Source organism: Musca autumnalis, unplaced genomic scaffold, assembly GCF_047663935.1.
Source record: "Musca autumnalis isolate F117 unplaced genomic scaffold, ASM4766393v1 scaffold_2, whole genome shotgun sequence".
Lineage (NCBI taxonomy): Eukaryota > Metazoa > Arthropoda > Insecta > Diptera > Muscidae > Musca > Musca autumnalis.
The window spans coordinates 97,889,301-97,908,474 of record NW_027411755.1 but is presented as its reverse complement, the minus strand read 5'-3'; the positions used below and the strand labels follow the sequence as shown (position 1 = coordinate 97,908,474).

Below are 19,174 nucleotides of genomic sequence, written 5' to 3'. Positions count from 1 at the left end.
AAATACCTGGTTTAACGGACAACAAAAGCATAAGAACAACAATAAACAACGCAAGCAACATATGTGCTGCATACAAAGCGAACCAGACAACAAGTAAACTTTTCTCTTACGTCAAAACACCGATCGACACGTCAAAACATCGTCTATGAAATAGAATGCAAAGGGAATAAAGAAGAAAGCTGTGATATAATATACATAGGAAAACGGACTTTACAAAGGAGAATGGGAGAACACAAATCAGATATAGAAAAAGGAAAACAGAAAACTTCATTAGTCCAAAACATATTGAAGACTGGAAACAAGGTGAACTTTGAAAACGTCATAATATTAGATAAGGAAACAAGGAAAGAAAATGATACAGAATAGAATGCTTGAGGATTCAACAAAAGATAAAACGTTAAATAAGATACAAATAACATTAGCATTAGTTGTAATATAAAACAATCGTTCCGTGATATTAATTCTTAAGTTGTGTTGTATTTTGAATGTGCTTCTTGACAAAAACCTTCATCTAAAATTTATTTTATTTATTGTAAGTAAATTATAATTTCGTAGAGATTCGATTTTCATTTGATTAAATGAAATAAAAATCACTTTTTATTAAAAAGAGCTTAAAAAATAACAAAAGTAAAATATATTGTTTTAATAGATTGGAACGAAAAGAACGAAACGAGCTATATAAACGCACGAGCTGGATATCGTTCCAATAGTTCCTAGTCTGGAATAGTTCCTTGGAACTAGTTCGTTCCGGAACTATACAACTCTATAAAAGGGCAATGCTAACATATAAATAACCTTGATTCTTTTGTAGACAATCCATGCGGTATGACTTAAGTCTTCTTGGAAACACGATATTATGGCCGGTTGACTTATTCTTCCCAAGATAATTACATCGAATACTTGGTGAAAGCGATGGCAGTCCCTTGTATTCATGTTTGAGACATACAGATTTATTGTCACACAAGTAAGATATTTTATCAATAAATGATTATTATAAGGTATATTTAGAAACACTTGGTGTTTTATTTAAAATTGGAAATCGGAAAATATTTTGAAATAACCACACAAAAACCTGCTACATATCACATTTTGATACAAACTGCTCCTACTATTACAAGATTTATTTATTTCTATTAATAATACATGTAATAAGATTTACACAATGCTTTTGAATTAGTCGTTTATCGAAATCTTTAATTAGAAACATAGCTCAACTAGGAATCTGAATTTATGTTCTTTAAATTAAATCTGTTCTATTTAAAAGAAAATTATTCTATGACCTTTGGTATATCAAGGGTGGCGGAATGTATAAATTTTATACGTTCCAACTTAACTTCCCGAGCTCAGACGATCACGGATGCTGATTAAAATCATCAGGCATCTCTTCGGCAAGTTCTCTCTGCAGATACCGTAGAGCACAGATGCCAAAACGGTTGTTGAGTTTTCTCTCATGGGAATATGTAATTGTAATACATGATCTATGATCCCATTTCGCCAATGGGCTGTCTGTGTTTGCGAAGTTTTTCACCCACACAATTAAAAATGAAAACTTTTCAATACACAAATTGATTCCCGCTTGCAAGATTAACTAGCTTGGCATCGGAAACTCGTCGATTTTGAGGGATACAGTAACTAGTTCCATTTTAGACCCTTCACAGTGCAATAACTTTAAACTTTAACATGCGGATGTCAGAGGAGGTAGCCAGTTGACCCTATATGCATTATCTGTAGATAGTATCGTACTAGTTCCAAGTTTACAGTTTAAGAGTATATAGTCGCAACGGACGCCTCGTCGTTTACTTGGAGATAAAAAGGTGTCAATTGATACCCTTCGCATTACTTGGAGGTCAATTGTGTACTAGTACCGCTTAAAAGTAGTTCTGGACTAATTAAATTGAGAAAATTGGAATTTTCATTGCTAGCGGGTTCTATTACAAAAGACAACCCAACATTACTTGAGAAAATATTATATAATACTAGGAAATAAATGGCACTGGATTCTCTTGAAAATATTGAATGTGTCTGCTAATTATTAGCTTACCGTGTAATTGTAGAATGCGCTTATAATTTTTTTTTGTAATTTTTATAAATTCAGATTAAATGGTATCAAAATGTCTGTGATTCAAAACCAACACAATAACAAAATATATTTGTATTTGTATGAACAGGGCTAACATGGATCATTGGTGCTCAGAAAAGTTGGTGTATTAGTATAGTAAGATACTCTTCCATTGCTAAACAATGGCAAATCAAAAATTAATAGAAAATACGTGTTTATACTTTTAAGCATGAGGACGAGCATCGTATACATAAATGCACAAAATTATACATATGTGTGACTCTAGTGGTGAGAGTAGCAAATTTACTCTCCGATTGAGCACAAAATGTAAAAAAAGATGAGGCACTGGTTTCTTTCGATGTAATCTCTCTTTTTACAAATATACCTGTCAATCTAGCCATCAGAATAATTATAAATAAATGGGACGAAGTCAAAAAACATTCAAGCGTACAAAAACAAAAATTACTTCAAATACTTAACTTCTGTCTCAAAGATAACAATTATTTCAATCACAACAATGGCATTTATTATCAAATCTCCGACATGCCTATGGGCAACCCCTTATCCCCCAATATAGCAGATATAGTTCTGGACGATCTTCTTGACAATGCCATCAGCGAACTGAAGAAAAAGAACATCACGATTGTGACCACGGGTTTTCAATTTAAAGCTGGGGTAGGTTCAGCTGGGGCCAGGGTCGTCACAATAATCAGTTTTTGATTTGGGAAGATGAAGGAGAGACAAGCACAATGTTTTACATAAAAAGTTAAAAACAGTTTATTTAATAAAAACACTTATCACACATAAAACATAATCCAATCCTCAGGACAATACACGACGACGAAGTATTTGTGGGAGTTGTATTGAAATGTCAGGAACAGGAAGATCGATGAAGAATACGGGGTTGAACGTTGGATGACTCGTAGTTATGGTGACACGGATTGAAAATGCAGCTGCCCGATGAATATCGACGAATGATGATGTCATCCGCTTGACAATGCGGCGGCCTGATGAATATCGACGAATAATTGCGGCTTGACAGTGCGGCGGCTCGATGAATATCGATGAATGATGGTGGAAGCGGCTTGAAAATGCAGCGGCCCGATGAACATCGACAAATGATGGTGGCAGCAGCTTGACAATGCGGCGGCCCGATGAATATCGACGAATAATTGTGGCTGTGGCTTGACAGTGCGGCGGCTCGATGAATATCGACGAATGATGGAGGCAGCGGCTTGAAAATGCGGTGGCCCGATGAATATCGACGAATAATTGTGGCTGTGGCTGGACAGTGAGGCTGCCCGATGAATATCGAAGAATATGAGTGGCAGCAGCCCGATGAGAATCCACGTTCAGTTGAGTATTCTGTCTACACAGCTAGAGAATAGTGTGCATCTCTACACACCCACCCGCCGCCCTGGTTCCGTCGCGTCGGCACAGCTAGAGAATAGTGTATATTGCTATACACCCATCCGTCGCCGTAGTACAGTAGCGTCACACAGCTAGAGAATAGTGCATATTGCCATACGCCCACCCGTCGCCGTAGTACAGTAGCGTCACGCAGCTAGAGAATAGTGTATATTGCTATACACCCACCCTACGCCGTAGTACAGTAGCGTCACACTGCTAGAAAATAGTGTATATTGCTATACACCCATCCGCCGCCGTGGTTCAATCGCGTCGCACAGCTAGAGAATAGTGTATATTGCTATACACCCACTCGTCGCCGTGGTTCAAACGCGTCGCACAGCTAGAGAATAGTGTATATTGCTATACACCCACCCGTCCCCGTAGTGCAGTAGCGTCAACACAGCTAGAAAATAGTGTATACTGCTATACACCCACCCGTCGAAGTGGTTCAGTCCCACTATGAGCCAATCTCAGCAATCATTAACAGCAATCATCTTGAGCTGTCACCGCATGAAAGGAACGTGCAAACATCACTCCAGTGTCAATGTGTACCGGTAGGAGTTCTGCTTAATTGATATGCATATTTAACTTATAACTTTACCACTAGGGGTTTTGTTGTGACCGTTAAACTTAAATGTAATTAAATCATTCATATACGCAAACATAATAATTTAAGATTTATGAATAATTTTATACAATAGATAATAACGACACACACAAACGAACTATGAGACTTTTAGGCGTTAAGTACTTAGCAAAATATGTAGATGACACTTTCTTCATAATCAAAAAGGACAATATAGATGACATTCTCAACAAGTTCAACAAATGCTTTCAGAAAATTCAATTCACACTTGAAACGGAAGCAGATGACACTATAGCATATCTTAACACCAAACTAAGACATGACAACACAACTAAATTTGACTGACATCGAAAAACTATGGCATCCGGCAGAATCACACATTACCACAGTACCCAACCAAAATAATAAACACTGTTTAAAGTTTTATCACAAGGGTACTGCATAATGAAAATGATCGAATGAAGAAAAACTATATTGCAGTCTCAAATACCTGGTTTAACGGACAACAAAAGCATAAGAACAACAATAAACAACACAAGCAACATATGTGCTGCATACAAAGCGAACCAGACAACAAGTAAACTTTTCTCTTACGTCAAAACACCGATCGAAAAACCACCACTAAACTACATCGTCTATGAAATAGAACGCAAAGGGAACAAAGAAGAAAGCTGTGATATAGTATACATAGAAACAACTAAACGGACTTTACAAAGGAGAATGGGAGAATACAAATCGGATATAGAAAAAGGAAAACAGAAAACTGCATTAGTCCAACACATATTGAAGACTGGAAACAAGGTGAACTTTGAAAACGTCATAATATTAGATAAGGAAACAAGGAAAGAAAAAGATACAGAATAGAATGCTTGAGGATTCAACAAAAGATAGAACGTTAAATAAGATACAAATATCATTAGCATTAGTTGTAATATAAAACAATCGTTCTGTGATACTAATTCTTAAGTTGTGTTGTATTTTGAATGTGCTTCTTAACAAAAACCTTCATCTAAAATTTATTTTACTTATTGTAAGTAAATTATAATTTCGTAGAGATTCGATTTTAATTTGATTAAATGAAATAAAAATCACTTTTTATTAAAAAGAGCTTAAAAAATAACAAAATTAAAAAATATTGTTTTTAATAGATTTTTTCTTTTTTTTTTAATATGATCAGATCGAAGAAGTCATTTTAAATAACAAACAATAAATTTAAAGCAGCAATCAGCACACAACAACAAAAAATTGAGCAAACACTGTGTGAGTGCATGGTTTTTCAATGCGTTAATGGAGTGAGATGCTCTCTTTGACAAGCTGCCCTTTCATGCAACCTGCAAGAATCTAAAAATTTTATTACAATAAAAATTTTTCTCCTATGATATGGAAAAAGTATCAAAAAAATTTAGATACTTGTAGTTCTGGAACCGAGCAATTGTAATGCCATGTTCATACCAGCATTTGAATCACGTTGTTCGCTCTCGTAATTATGTACACGAATTAACCCGTTCGTACGACAATGTACACAATTCATAGCAACATGATTCATATTTTCATACTTTTTATTTACTGATTTTAAAGAAAGTTTCGTCCAAAAAACGAGTAAAATTAATTGATATAAACTGAAAAACTATTTGTCCTGCTTTCACATATCTAATTAATCTTTAATTATATTATTTTTATTCATCTTTTCTATTTTTTCTCACAATTCTTGTGTTTTCAGCACATTTTTTAATTTTTGTATTTTCAGAATTAAGGAGAGAGAGATTTGCCAAAATAACTTTTTGGTATACAGACTTTCTGGCAGGCATTTAATTTTTGTTTCTAAATTTGTACGCGAATTTGAAACGATGGACACAAAATGCAACTGCAATAAAAGAAACGAGAAAATTTGCTATGATTTGAATGTATACTAGTCGTTAAACCGTTTATTTTTCATTCATGTTTTGCAGTTTTTATAAAAATTTTTGTGTTTTTAATAAATTATAAATTTTATATTTTTCTTGTCATAATTAATTTGTTTCGATAAATGTTCTCATTTGTTAGAGATGGGACATATTTTATCGTCGTTCGGAGAGTATTTTAAATTGAACAATGTACACAAATCGTTGTTTCTTCTCAAAATTTTGTATGGGAAATGAAGTAATTATATCGTAATTTGGGGTCGAACAACGAATAGAGAGCGAATTACCGTCAGTCTGAACAAGGCATAAGCTTTCGTACATATCATTGTACCCAATTCACAAAGATAAACAATTGAGCCAAACATTTTTATTGAGCGTACTGGCTGAAAAACCTCAATCAAAATGCCTGCATTTTTTATTTGGTTGATAAACATGTCCCTTCAAAACGGAAAGAGTGCCTGTTGAGATGACTAAACAACGACATTATGGTGATTCGACTGTAATTTAAATCACATTAAATTAGTAGTAGTACTGGCTGTCTATATTTAGGCCTTGGTATGTGCGTAATGCGGGAAATTATAATATTTTTATGTTTACAGTGTATGCCTTTTACGGTATTGGAAAAAAATTTAAATGACTACAGCATTTTATTATTTTTCATTTAAGTTGATAATTGGTAACTTTGGCCTCAGCTACGACCAAGCCAAAACCCAATTTGCTATTTGGTCTATACTGGCAGCACCATTGTTAATGTCCGTGGATTTACGAACGATTCGTCCCGAATTTAAGGCCATCCTGCAGAACAGGAAAATCATATCTGTAGACCAGGATCCATTGGGCATTCAAGGACGGAGGATATACAAACATAAAGGAATTGAAATTTGGTCGAAACCAATTATACCCATACAGGATCGATTTTACTCATATGCAATCGCATTTGTAAACCGACGAACTGATGGAACGCCATCAGATATTGCAGTAACTTTAAAGGAGTTGGGATTAATTTCGCTTAACGGCTACAGAGTTCAAGTAAGTATTTCCTTATATGTTCATACATACATTGACTACATGGTTATACTCTGCACCATAAGATTTTGGGTATATTAACTTTGTCATTATTATATAAACTTTGTCATTTAGAAATATATATTTATCGGATAACATATTATTATTGTTCCACAAACATCCCATACGGGACAAGGGAGACTTCTCTCATATCAATGAGTGCTCCCCGATTCATTTTAGCTCAATAATATGCGATCTACAGTTTATCGGCGAGTCCGAACGGCGTGTCCTAAGACACCACTTTTAGAGAAGTTTTACATGGCTGAAATACTCATGGCAAACATTACTGTGGGGTATTTTGCCAACGTTGAAATTTTTTGATGTTGCCTGGCCGGGGAATTGAACCCACGACCTTCAGTGTGCAAGGCGGGTGTGCATACCATTGTACCACGGTGGCACCCGGCCATATTATTATAGGGTTATATAATATATGCGACGTTGCCAGATTATCTGGAAACATCTGTGCGAAAAGGTATTGGTATCAATAGGTGTGTCTTTTGACGTGATAATTTGTAATAATTATTAAAACATTTTACTAAATGCTGTCTTTTTACACAAGAGTTCAGTAAAAGAGAGCGAAATGAGAGAACAATTTTGACAGTTATTTGCTGAGATCTTGCTAAAGGTTGCTACAAGAATTTTTCCTAGCAACATTTAGCAAGGTCGATCACCTGTTAATGGTCAGATGTTAATGTTTATGTGATATTTGTGGGAAAATACTGCAAATAATGCGATTCAGCTATATGTATTGATTTTCTTATTAATCTTTTAACTATTTCTTTTTTATTTTACTTACAATTGAAGAAGTTTTTTACTGCTTTACATTTAGTTTTTCTTTCATTGTTTTTGTTTTGGTAATCGACTGTTATCTTGCTAAATTTTTCTAAATGCAGTCAGTCAGTTGGAGACGAAATAAAGTAAAGCTGTGTGATTAGTAAAGTCCTATGTGAATCATTGAAGTCAAGTCAATAAACATTGTAGAATCGTAATCTAAAAGAACCCACTATACGGAATCAAGTTAAAACGAATTCCATAACCATCTGGCAACAAGGCTGAACTACAAAAACGTCTATTGGACAGCAAGGATGAAGTCGAGTTATCGAAAAGGGCGAGGAAAAGTTTCGTCAGTAGCTGTCTGGGGTGACGATTTAAAGACAATGCTGTGTATGATGTTAAAGTCGACACTTGTATAACGTTAGAAGAAAAATTCCAGAGGACTGTTAGAAGAACATTCTAAAAGACTTTTGATGAAAAAGAACGAGAAAATTGAACAGAACTCTAGAGAAGTCAGCAAAAAACTCGAGAACATCACGCTAGTGATCGAAAAGAAAGTAGAAAACGTGGAGGTACAAAATAAAGTGTTAATAAGAAGAACATGTCTGTTGATGAAAAATAACTAATCCACGACTAGAAGTCTCTGAACCTGGAGAAGAAAATGTAGGAGCTGGAAATCAAAGGTGGATCAGTTCGAGTTATTAATAACACCCTCCTAGGAAATCGTGTGACGACAACGACAAGTACTTGCATCAAAATTCGGAGCTGTTGATATAATACAGTGTATTCCCGCTGCATCTGGATACAACTGTGGAGATTTTATTATATATAATTGAATATAGAGGAAGAGTAAAGAAGAAAAACGAGATGCTACACGATTTCGCAACTGATGTGAAATTGTTAGTATTAATGACATATCCAGGAAAGAAACCGTCCAATCGTTTAGATTACGATTAAACAATGCTTTATAAATATTAATTAACTTATTCACTTTACTTAATTTACGATTTATTTCTTTACTAGCCGACGGTTTTAATTCGCCATTTGATTCACAACTAACTAACTGCCTCTCAACTCTTCTGTATTTATTCAAAACTGCCTCTCGTCAAGGATGTTTCTAGAGGATGACAGAACTGATAACAGCTCGAATACCAACAGTTAAACAGTGCAATAAACATACAACTCACATTGAGCGAACAAACACATACAGTGACTGTCACTGAAAATGATGCAACCTGAAATAAAAAATGTAAAGGTTGATAACTTGGAAACGAGTTGAGACTTTTTAACAACTCAAAAAACAATTGCGTAGGCTGCAAATTTGTTATCCCGTTTACAGTACCGTTATACTAAAATGGGCATTCTTAAAATGATCATTGAAAATGATGCAGCACTATAATAGATAAATAATTTTCAAGTTTTTCGCTTTTCTAGCGTTTTGGTAATCAGAATGGTTTTTAGTAGTTTTGTCATTGATTCCAATATAAAAATTAAGTTCCTGACGTAAGTTTGGCATGATTGTAACTAATGTCCCAAAAAATTACTGAAAAATCATTATAGGTTATGTCCGGAGTACGTGCAAACAATTTAGTGACATATGGAAAGTACTGTATTAGCCAGGCATGCCCTATATTATACTAGTATTTAACGGCGTTGCCCTGACAGAAGTAAAAATCAGGGCATGGAACACAATTTTTTGCACTTTCCTTTGAAAATAGTTTTTAGAAATATTGTTAACAATGTTTTGACCATGTCTTCTTTTATAGAAACAAAAATTTCAACACCCTGTGTTGCCATTCAAGCCAAAACAATAATACTTCTTACGAAGCGTTTTGATAGCGACAGCTTATTTATTTAAACTCAGGTGTGTGTTGGTTTCTTCCACAGGTAAAATATCGATTTCACGCTAGATATGCTGATTTTTATCCGAACTATAAATTTTATACCACACAATGCCCGCAAAAATACGACATAAATTGAAAAAAAAAAAACGCGCACCAAAAAAAGACTTGGAATGATTCTATGAAACTGCTTGAAGGGCGTAGTATTGTTTGGATTGAATGGCAACAATGGGTGTTGAATTTTTTTAATAAAAGCAAACATGATCTCGACATTGTTAACAATGTTTCTAAAAACTATTTTCAAAGAAAAGTGCAAACAATTTTGTTCTATGCCCTGATTTTTACCTCTATCAGGGCAACGACGTTAAAAACTAGTATAATATAGGTCAAGCCTGGCTGATACAGGACTTTCCAAATATCATTAAATTGTTTGTACGTACTCTAGACAGCACCGTTAATGATTTTTCACTTCAAAAACTATACATTTCTAGCCAAATTGCCGCTGACCGAAAATCGACTCGCTTCCAACTCTGCTGTAAAGGGCACTAATTCCAATGTGTTCTTCTTTGACACGGCGGTGCCGAAGTTTTTCGGCAATTCACACACATACAACCCGAATGCATAGAAAGAGCGTACGAAAGAGAGATAATGTTTTGATTTGTTTTTGTTTTGTAGCGTGCGTGCATTAAAACACGCTAACACACAGTCTTGGCAACTTATGAGTGTTTGACTACATTCACATTTTGGTCTGTTCTTTTCTTGGTCAAGCATGCAATGTCAAAAACTACTGGTAACGATAGGGAACCAATTATTCCACCATTCTGATTACTAAAATGGCATACAAAGAGAAAAATTTGGAAATTATTATTCAATTATTGTGGTGCGTAATTTTTAATGCTCATTTTAAAAATTCCCATTTTTGTTGTCCGGTAAAATTTTAGTACAACTGTACTGTAAATGGAATATTTTTGTATGCCATCTTAAAGACAACTTTTCAGTCTACAAAATTGTTTTTTGAATTGTTAAAAAATCACAAAAAATCTCAAGTCTTCTCCAGCAGCTATTGTCTTCAGGACTTAAGCTGAACACGAAGTGTGTTCAACAAAAAGTGAAGTACCTGGGGCACCTTGTGACTATAAAGAGTATATCGACACATAATAAGAAAATTCAACCTGTCAGAATAGGGCCGGAGATCCGAAATCTTCATAAGCTCGAAGTTTTCTCTGTCTCTGCACCTAATTGGTCGATTTGTCCGAAATGTGCAGTATCGCCGCCAGACTACATCGATTAACGCAGAAAGGGCAGAGGGTTTTGTGGAGCAAAGACCAGGAAAAGGCATTCCACAAACACAAAGGCAGAATCCGGAAATTTTATTGGCTTCAGAGATATGACTTCAACATCCAGCAGAGAAAAGGGGAAAAACACGTCAATGTTGATGCTAAGGCTGTAGACAAGCGTCAATGTCCGGCTATTGCAGGTTGAGTCTAGCGAATATTAATCGGCTGAACAATGAAGAGATCCCATTCCTGGAAAATTAATTTCGGCCCTAGAAAAGGGGGAACGACATATTAGGAAAGAAATAACTTCCGAAAGCTATCCTTAAAATCATACTGGTCCCAGTTTAACAGTCTACTTCTGATATATGGTTTTCTATATCTTAAATAAGAGAGCGAAGATGGTAAAACTCGCCGAAATCTGATTGTCGTACCAGTTTCCAATAGAAAAAATATATTGACCGAATTTCACGATGGACCAAGTGGAATAACAAAGACTGCTGAAAACGTAATGCAGATATTCTACAGGGTCGGATGTCTGAAATCCATTGGCGACTGGATTGCCAATTGTGAGAGGTGTATGGTCTAACACGGAATATTCGAGGCTACATGCAGCAGAATAATTGAAGGGGTCCGTTGGAGAGAATCGCAGTGGATATGGCTGGGCCGTTCCCAATAAGCGACTCTTGAAACCAGTATGTCTTAGTGGTCATGGCTTGCTTTAGCAAATGACCAGAGTTTTATGCCTTTCCAAATCAAGAAGCGAAGACAATTGTGGATGTGTTCAGCAAGAATTTGATCTGTGGCTATGGTGTTCCATCTGAGGTTCATTCCGATTAAGGTCGAAATTTTAAGTCAGAGATTTGTAAGGAAATGTGTGACTCTTACGGAATTAAGAAAACCAGGATAACGCCTCTACAACTTCAATCAGATGGCACGGTGGATAAATTTATTTAAATTTAAATCTACAGAGTAGTTGTAGAACCGACATTAATGGTTGTCCAAAGACGAACAACAACCTTTACTATAGACAACACAAAAAGTATTCAGGCGATACTTAAGTGTTGCTTTTGGGAAACTGGTGGTTTAGGTTTATATAAAACACAGAATTTCTAGACGCAGTCGGTCTTTCACTTGGTTTTATTTTATATTTTGTAATTTAGCGGCATAGTTGCAGCTTCTGCTTCAAAGGTTTATAGATTATTAACAGAATGAATGGTGTTAGTTATGTAAGAGTTGTCCTTTCGACATATCGCTCATTTACTCAAAGAGTGGGTTAACTCAAAAATGAGTTTTCTGAGTTAGCAGTTTCTATTTTTTCTGCTACGTCTACTTTATCTTATATCAAATATTCATGCTGATTTACTACGGGTTTGGCATAATACAATTTTTTTTTTGAGTTTATGAAGCACTGAAACATTTCGACCAAATTCGCCAAATTCGTCGTGTAAAATTTTTCAAAGATAAAGCTATTCAGCGCCATTTTTGTTCAAAGAGAAATGATTTTTTGGTGTACGTAATGTGTAAAAATATGTTAGTTCTGGAACGAAGCTTTATTTAAGCTAATTTATACAATTTTCCGTTAAATTACGAATTTGAATTCTAACGTATATTTTATTAAGCGGACACTTAATACATTTGCTTTCCATTGCTTTGTACCAGGCAGGCATTTTTGAACTTTTTCACAAATTTATAAAAAAAAATTTAAAAAATTTAGAAATACATTGTAGGATATTGCACGATGTGGAACAGTGCCACATGTTTGTTTTTTTTCTTTTTACTACACTCATTTCCAAAATGTTCGTTGTTGTGACTTCATTGCTGTACTTTATTTTCTCTTATAATTATACGTCATCCTTTTTTTATTGTTTTCATTCTCTCGGCCGTATTTTTGTTATTGTTCGTTCAATGTGAGTTTGTATGTGTTTGTTACACTGGTGAACTCCCTACAAACATTTGGAAGATTGTTGGACGATTTCTTGATCAGATTATTCTTCTGTGCTTCTTTCCGGCGATCTTTTAGCGAATTTGTGTATAAAATTCACCCACGCGAGTAATTTGCCATTCGTAGACAATTCTCTACAATTCTCTGCTAAGCATCTCGGCGATCTTTCCGCGAATTTATATTATCTTTCGCTTGTTGTTAGTGCAGGCGAATAATATATTATTCTTCCGAACCCCGATCACGATCATGATTTGGTTCCATATAATTCTCATATACACATTCTATATAACTTCGATATAAATGGCACGTATAATATTATGAGTATTGACAAACACAACACATGTCCGGGTTTTGCCAAGTGAAATGAAGAAAGTGAATGGAACCAGTATACAACCACTACAACATAACGAATAATTAAAAATTATAACAAATTAGAAAAGAAAACAAAAAGAAAAAAAAACAAAAAATCAAAGACAACAAATGAGAGAAAAAAGGAACAAAGAAGAATGAAAAATAAATTTCCTTTAATCTTTTCCTTATATTTTCTTCTTCTTAGGATCTTCCATATGATTTGTCAGCGAATCTTGGTCGCGATTCGCATTGCATAAACACTTATTTATGGTGATACGCGGAAGATTTTTAGGCGATATCGCCTGCGACAAGTTAATCGCCCAGCAGAATCGCGAATTATTCTTAGTTGATAGAAAATGTTTGCTACTAACCCTGCATATAGAGAATAATTGAAGTCAGGTCAATAAAGCATTGTAGAATCGTAATCTAAAAAACCCCCGTTTTATTTGGTACAAATCGTATGCGTGAACGTCTATACGGGATTATGTTAAATCTAATAGCGTAACAGTATTATTTAGAGATTAGAAAAGTATTCTGCTAGACATTGATATTAAAGAAACACACTTCGATAAATGTTATTCTTGTTGGTCAATGTGTACTGTACTTTAGTACCAATTATTATTTTGCTATTGTTTTTGTTGTACTCCCTCTCATATTTGAGTTAATCATTCAGTGACGTCATTGCTATTCATCAGTAGGGTTTCGTTTTACTTCTCACAATGTCTGGATGCTGTTGTAATTTATTTTATATATTTTCTGTAAATATACGTGCTGTTATTTCAAAATATATATTTGTAATGGGTACTTTACACGATATGTATTTTACATATGGGTTGTCACTTTCTACATACAAAATGTATACGCAAAGTGACAACCCATATGTAAAATACATATCGTGTAAAGTACCCATAAATTCGTAAATTTTTTAACAAATTTGACTTTTCGCATTGTGTTGCTGTACTGGAAGAATTTGTCTCCTCATGTAGATGGTCAACTAAAGACGTGAGGTCTGAATATTTTTCCATCTCGTTGCACTTATATTCGCGGACCATACTGACGCCGCACACAGACCGACCTATCGCGTTATATGTGGTCAACAAGGTTTCTTTATCTGCACCCAGATTGCTTCCGGCTAGAGAACTAAGCGCCAGAACAGAATCAATCGTCGCTTGCTTTGCTTGCCTCCCAAATGTCAAATTAGAAAGGAATGCTAGAGTCTCCTAACGGGGAACGCAGGCGGATTTGCAAACAGGCTCTGGCATTCCTTTATAATTCGACATTTGGGGAAGCAAGCGACGATTGATGCTGTTCTGGCTTTTAGTACCTACATCTCAGCTCGTCGCAGAAAGCTGTGGCAGGTGCCGACGACATGAACATGATGTCGAATATGATCCCTAGAATTTTGGGGTAGAGTTTGTACCATCGATCATGACATTCAACTCTGTTATAACTTCTGACGGCCATGTAGTGAAGAGAGTGGTCGTAGATTTAGTGGTGGATATTTCCATATTTCTCGCGTGGAAAAAGGTGGTACGATCAGTTAAATATGAGTTCAACCTCTCAGAAATGACATCTGAAAAGGTAACTGACGCCAAGATCGCACAATCATCCGCATACGTTATGATCTCAATGCAGTCTGGAGGGGCGGAATACAGGAGAAGTAGAGGTTAAACAGTCCCGGAGATATAATATTGTAATCTCACTGTGACACTAGCAATTAATTCCTGTTAATTGTTTTATGACGTGTTCATACCAGCATTTAAATTACGTTTTTCCCTCTCATAATTACGTACACGAATTAACCCGTTCATACGACATGGTCCACAATTCATAGCAACATGATTCATATTTTCATACTTTTTATTTACTGATTTTAAATATAGTTTCAGCCAAAAAATGAGAAAAATTAATTGATATGAACTAAAAAAAAAATATTTGTTATTCTTTCAGATATCTATTTAATATTAAATTATATTATTTTCATTCATGTTTTCTATTTTTTTCGCACAAGTTTGGTGTTTTCAGAACATTTTTATTTTTTCTATTATCAAAATTAACGAGAGAGAGAGAGGCCTGACAAAATTACTTTTTGGTATACAGACTTTCTGGCAGGCAATTGATTTTTGTTTCTAAATTTGTACGCGAATTTGAAACGATGGAATGCAAATGCAATAAAAGTGAATACAACATTTGCTATAATTTGAATGTATACTAGCAGTTAAACCGTATACTTTTCATTCATGATTTGCAGTATTTCTGAAAATGTTTGGGTTTTAAATAAATTTTTAAATTTTGTATTTTTCCTGTCATAATTAATTTATTTTGATAAATTTTCTCATTTGTTAGAGATGGGACATATTTTATCGTCGTTCGGAGAGTAATTTATATTAAATAATGTACAAAAATCGCTGTTCGTTCTCAAAATTTTGTATGGGAAATGAAGTAATTACATCGTAATTTGTGTTCGAACAACTAATAGAGAGCGAATTGGCCTTAGTATGAACAAGGCATTATATATTTAATTAATATAAAATCAATGTAACAAGATCTAAAAATATTGTCACGAAATCCCCTGAAGAAGTCGCCAAATAAGTAACGAAACGCTGGGATGAAAAAGCAATAAACCCTTGTTTTATTAGGTTAAATTTATTAAAGGTCAATTAGCTAAAAATAAACAACAATAATATCACCCTACCTTGGGGAACTCCCTGTTTCACTCTACGGGCTTAGACTTCTTGTTCCTGAATTCCACGCCAGTCCACATATACAATTGATTATACAACCTTTCAAACTTGACCGGAGGTTTGTCTGTTCGATATCCTCAAACAGTGTGGAGTGCTTGACAGTCAAGCGCCACCATTACTGTTCTATCACACGGCTTGCTCTGGTTGAGTCCTCAACTTATATGTGCCGAGATGGTGTGCAGAGCTTTTGTCCTGCTATGCTGCTTAAGGAATCCATGCTGATGATCGACAAAGCGGACAGGCTGAGAACTTTAGTAAGATACTCTACCCCCGGCGCATCCAGCTGTTTCAGCATTACCATGGAGATTCTATTAGGGCCCCAATGCTTTGGATGATTTAGCGTTCCTGATGATATTCGCAACATCATCCATTAAACTATAGTGGTTCATTCTCGGCAGGAAGAGATCTAATGCGAAATATTATTCTTCGCCCCGTCACCCCCAGGGTGCTCTACAAACTGTCAATTGAAATAACTTGCGCACCTCTTCGGATCAGTCAGCGTAACCTCGCCAAACGTGACTGAGGTCCTATCTTCCTTCTTCCCAGGGTTCGAGCGTTACTTAACCGTTGCCTACAATTCACTTATTCCAGCTCCAATGTTGCAACTCTTCAGATGATTTGAACACTTGTTCCGCTTATTTTCACCGATCAACCTGTTATCTTCCAGTGTCAGCACCCTGACTCTTGGGTTGGCACGACTAAGATCATCACGCTCATTTGCTAATCCCGTCGTCTCTGCTGGGAAGTTTGGCCCCACCTCCGGTATTCGACCAGCAGGTGTATGGCGTGTGGCTGCGACGATGTCTCGGAACGTCCTTTTTGCTACCTTAACATCAGAAGGGTTGGGTAGATTTCTGAAGTGGCAATTACTGAACTCTCTGAAACTAGGCCTATTAGCTTTACCATGATTGACGAAAGTGCGGCGTTTAGAGGTGATGAAATCGGGCAATCTGCTGATGGAGATTATTATGGGGAGATGGTCTGATCCAAGAGAAACGACGGGTTGGCGGTTACGTCATTTGTCAGACCAGGTGAAACAATCATTATGTCTGGGGAACTGTGACACTCTCCGCTAATTCGGGTTGGGGCGTCCTCATTGGCCATACAAAACGTAGAACTATCAATCCGTTCAGCCAGCACTATACCCCTTTGGTCCTCTCCGAGGATCAAATGCCACAATTAATGAGTCTCCCAAGACCAAATGGTTATGACCCTCCACGGCTAAAGTGTGGTTTGCGTCTGGTAAGTGTAGGATTTGATGGCCCTATGCAAACGGAAATATAACAATTTTCCTGCATATAAATTTTGTGATAGGGTATATTATCAAAAAATTTATTACATTATTATATTGCAAAAATTTAATATTCGGTACGTACATAATATCAGCTATGGTTAAGTTAGTGAAGTGTTCATTTCTCAATATAACATTTACTTCATTGCTGTTTACTTCATTACTGTATTTGGTTTCATCCAAGTAACTGTATGAATCGACTTATTGTACTAGCCAAAAGACAATTTCACCTATATCATCCAATTCCTTTTCAATTTTAAGGCACCGCGATATTTCCGTAAGAGTACTGTGGAAACGTCCCGTCAAAATGATTCTTTAGTGTCATTTTAACAGTATGTTAGTTGCGCGACTTCTCGTTGTCTCATTGTCTGCACAATTGCAAACTAGGAAAATTTGTCGATGCAGGTCAGAAAGTAAATTTGAATGTGGAGGACTTCTTAACAATATGTTGGATTAGGCGTTTCGGCAAGCTTTGGGTGACGGTCGTATTTCTCCTGAGAGCAAACACGACAACTTGCCACTAGTTGCTTTTTGGAAAAAAAAATAATCTTCCAAAATGTGTTTTACATTTCATCGGAATGTCGATTACCAGTTTTTCCGTGTGTCTAAACTTTGCGGTTAGAAAGAGTACCAAGATATGCTGAAATAATGTCAATGTATGTAAATCACATTTGATGGCATTCACTACATCCACCTTTACATCCTCTTGTAAGAGTTGAATTAAAATCATCATTAGTTTGGAATGTAATTAGGTGCCTCGACTTTTTTCCAAAAATAATGAATGTTCTCCTTTTAGGTTCCACGCCCTCTTCTATAAGTATTTGATTACGGAAGCAATTTATCGGTTTAGCGGTTCTCTCAATGGTGTTGGTTGATGACTCTTCACTGTGTATTGTCTCAACACTCGAATCATCTATGTTGTTTAAGTACTGTCTAGATAATGCATCGGCGACTATGTTTTCTTTTCCCGGTTTACAGATAAATTTCGCATTGAATTCATTAGTAAACGCTTTCCATCGGGTAACGTAGGGGATGAATGATACCAAGGAACGGTCTTGACCGGCTTTAACATGGCAAAGCCCAGGACTTATCTTGGTCCCTCTTTCATCTCTATTGGACACTGACATCCCCGTGGTGTCACCTGGGGAGCTGCCTTTAACGCCTGTTAACGGTAGTGAGCTAATACGTGCCGCGCATTCACACATAAGAACGATAAAAACTTGGATTTTCACCCCGTCAAAACAGCTTACTATGAAAAAACAAAGAAAAAGAAGAAAAACAAACCCCTCTAAAGTTGACGACCCCCGCAAACGTATTAAGGAGCATGATCTCCGAATATGCACCTGAAATGTCAGGACTCTCTACAGAGTAGGTGCAGTTTCGCATTGGCGGATGTACTTAATAAGTACAAAACAGGGACGTACGCAGGGGGGGGGGGGGCACGGGGGGCCCGGGCCCCCCCCGAAATGGTTTGGTCGAACAAAATTTGTTAAGCTGCTGTAACTAGTTATTATATTTTTTTCTCATAAAAATGTTTGTATTTTTGGAGATTTCAAATTAAAACTTATATTTTCTTAAGTTTCTGAACAGAAAATGTACATCATTAACAAGTTTTGTAAGAAAATATTTAAAAATTTTTTGTTTGTATGCTGTTTTTGAGAGAAACTTCCAATGAAATCTGAATTACTTCTTCATGTCATATCATTCCACTATCAAATGCGAATTCCTTAATGAATATACTCCAAGTTAATGTCATATTCGAACTATGTAGAGCTCTCGAGGCTTAAAACTCATCCTGTAACAACAAAAATAACGAGTTCAGTTTTGTGGGAATGCACACTGGTCCCAACCTGCGACAAAAATCGATATCAGCAAATCTCTGCGACAATTTAGCTAGTTTTCTCTAAACATATTATATTTTAGTATTCCAGCA

At 35.9% G+C, this 19,174-nt stretch overlaps 1 protein-coding gene across 5 annotated transcripts in view; it reads left to right on the top strand.

Moving 5' to 3' along the window:
• The window catches only part of LOC141394336 (alpha-N-acetylgalactosaminidase), a 386,219-nt gene that overhangs the window by 353,457 nt on the left and 13,588 nt on the right, over nt 1-19,174 (top strand). For all 5 annotated transcript variants that reach the window (XM_073968601.1, XM_073968600.1, XM_073968603.1 and 2 more), the window contains one exon: nt 6,623-6,985. In XM_073968601.1, the coding sequence (XP_073824702.1) occupies nt 6,623-6,985 (363 nt within the window). The remainder of the gene's footprint in view (nt 1-6,622; nt 6,986-19,174) is intronic.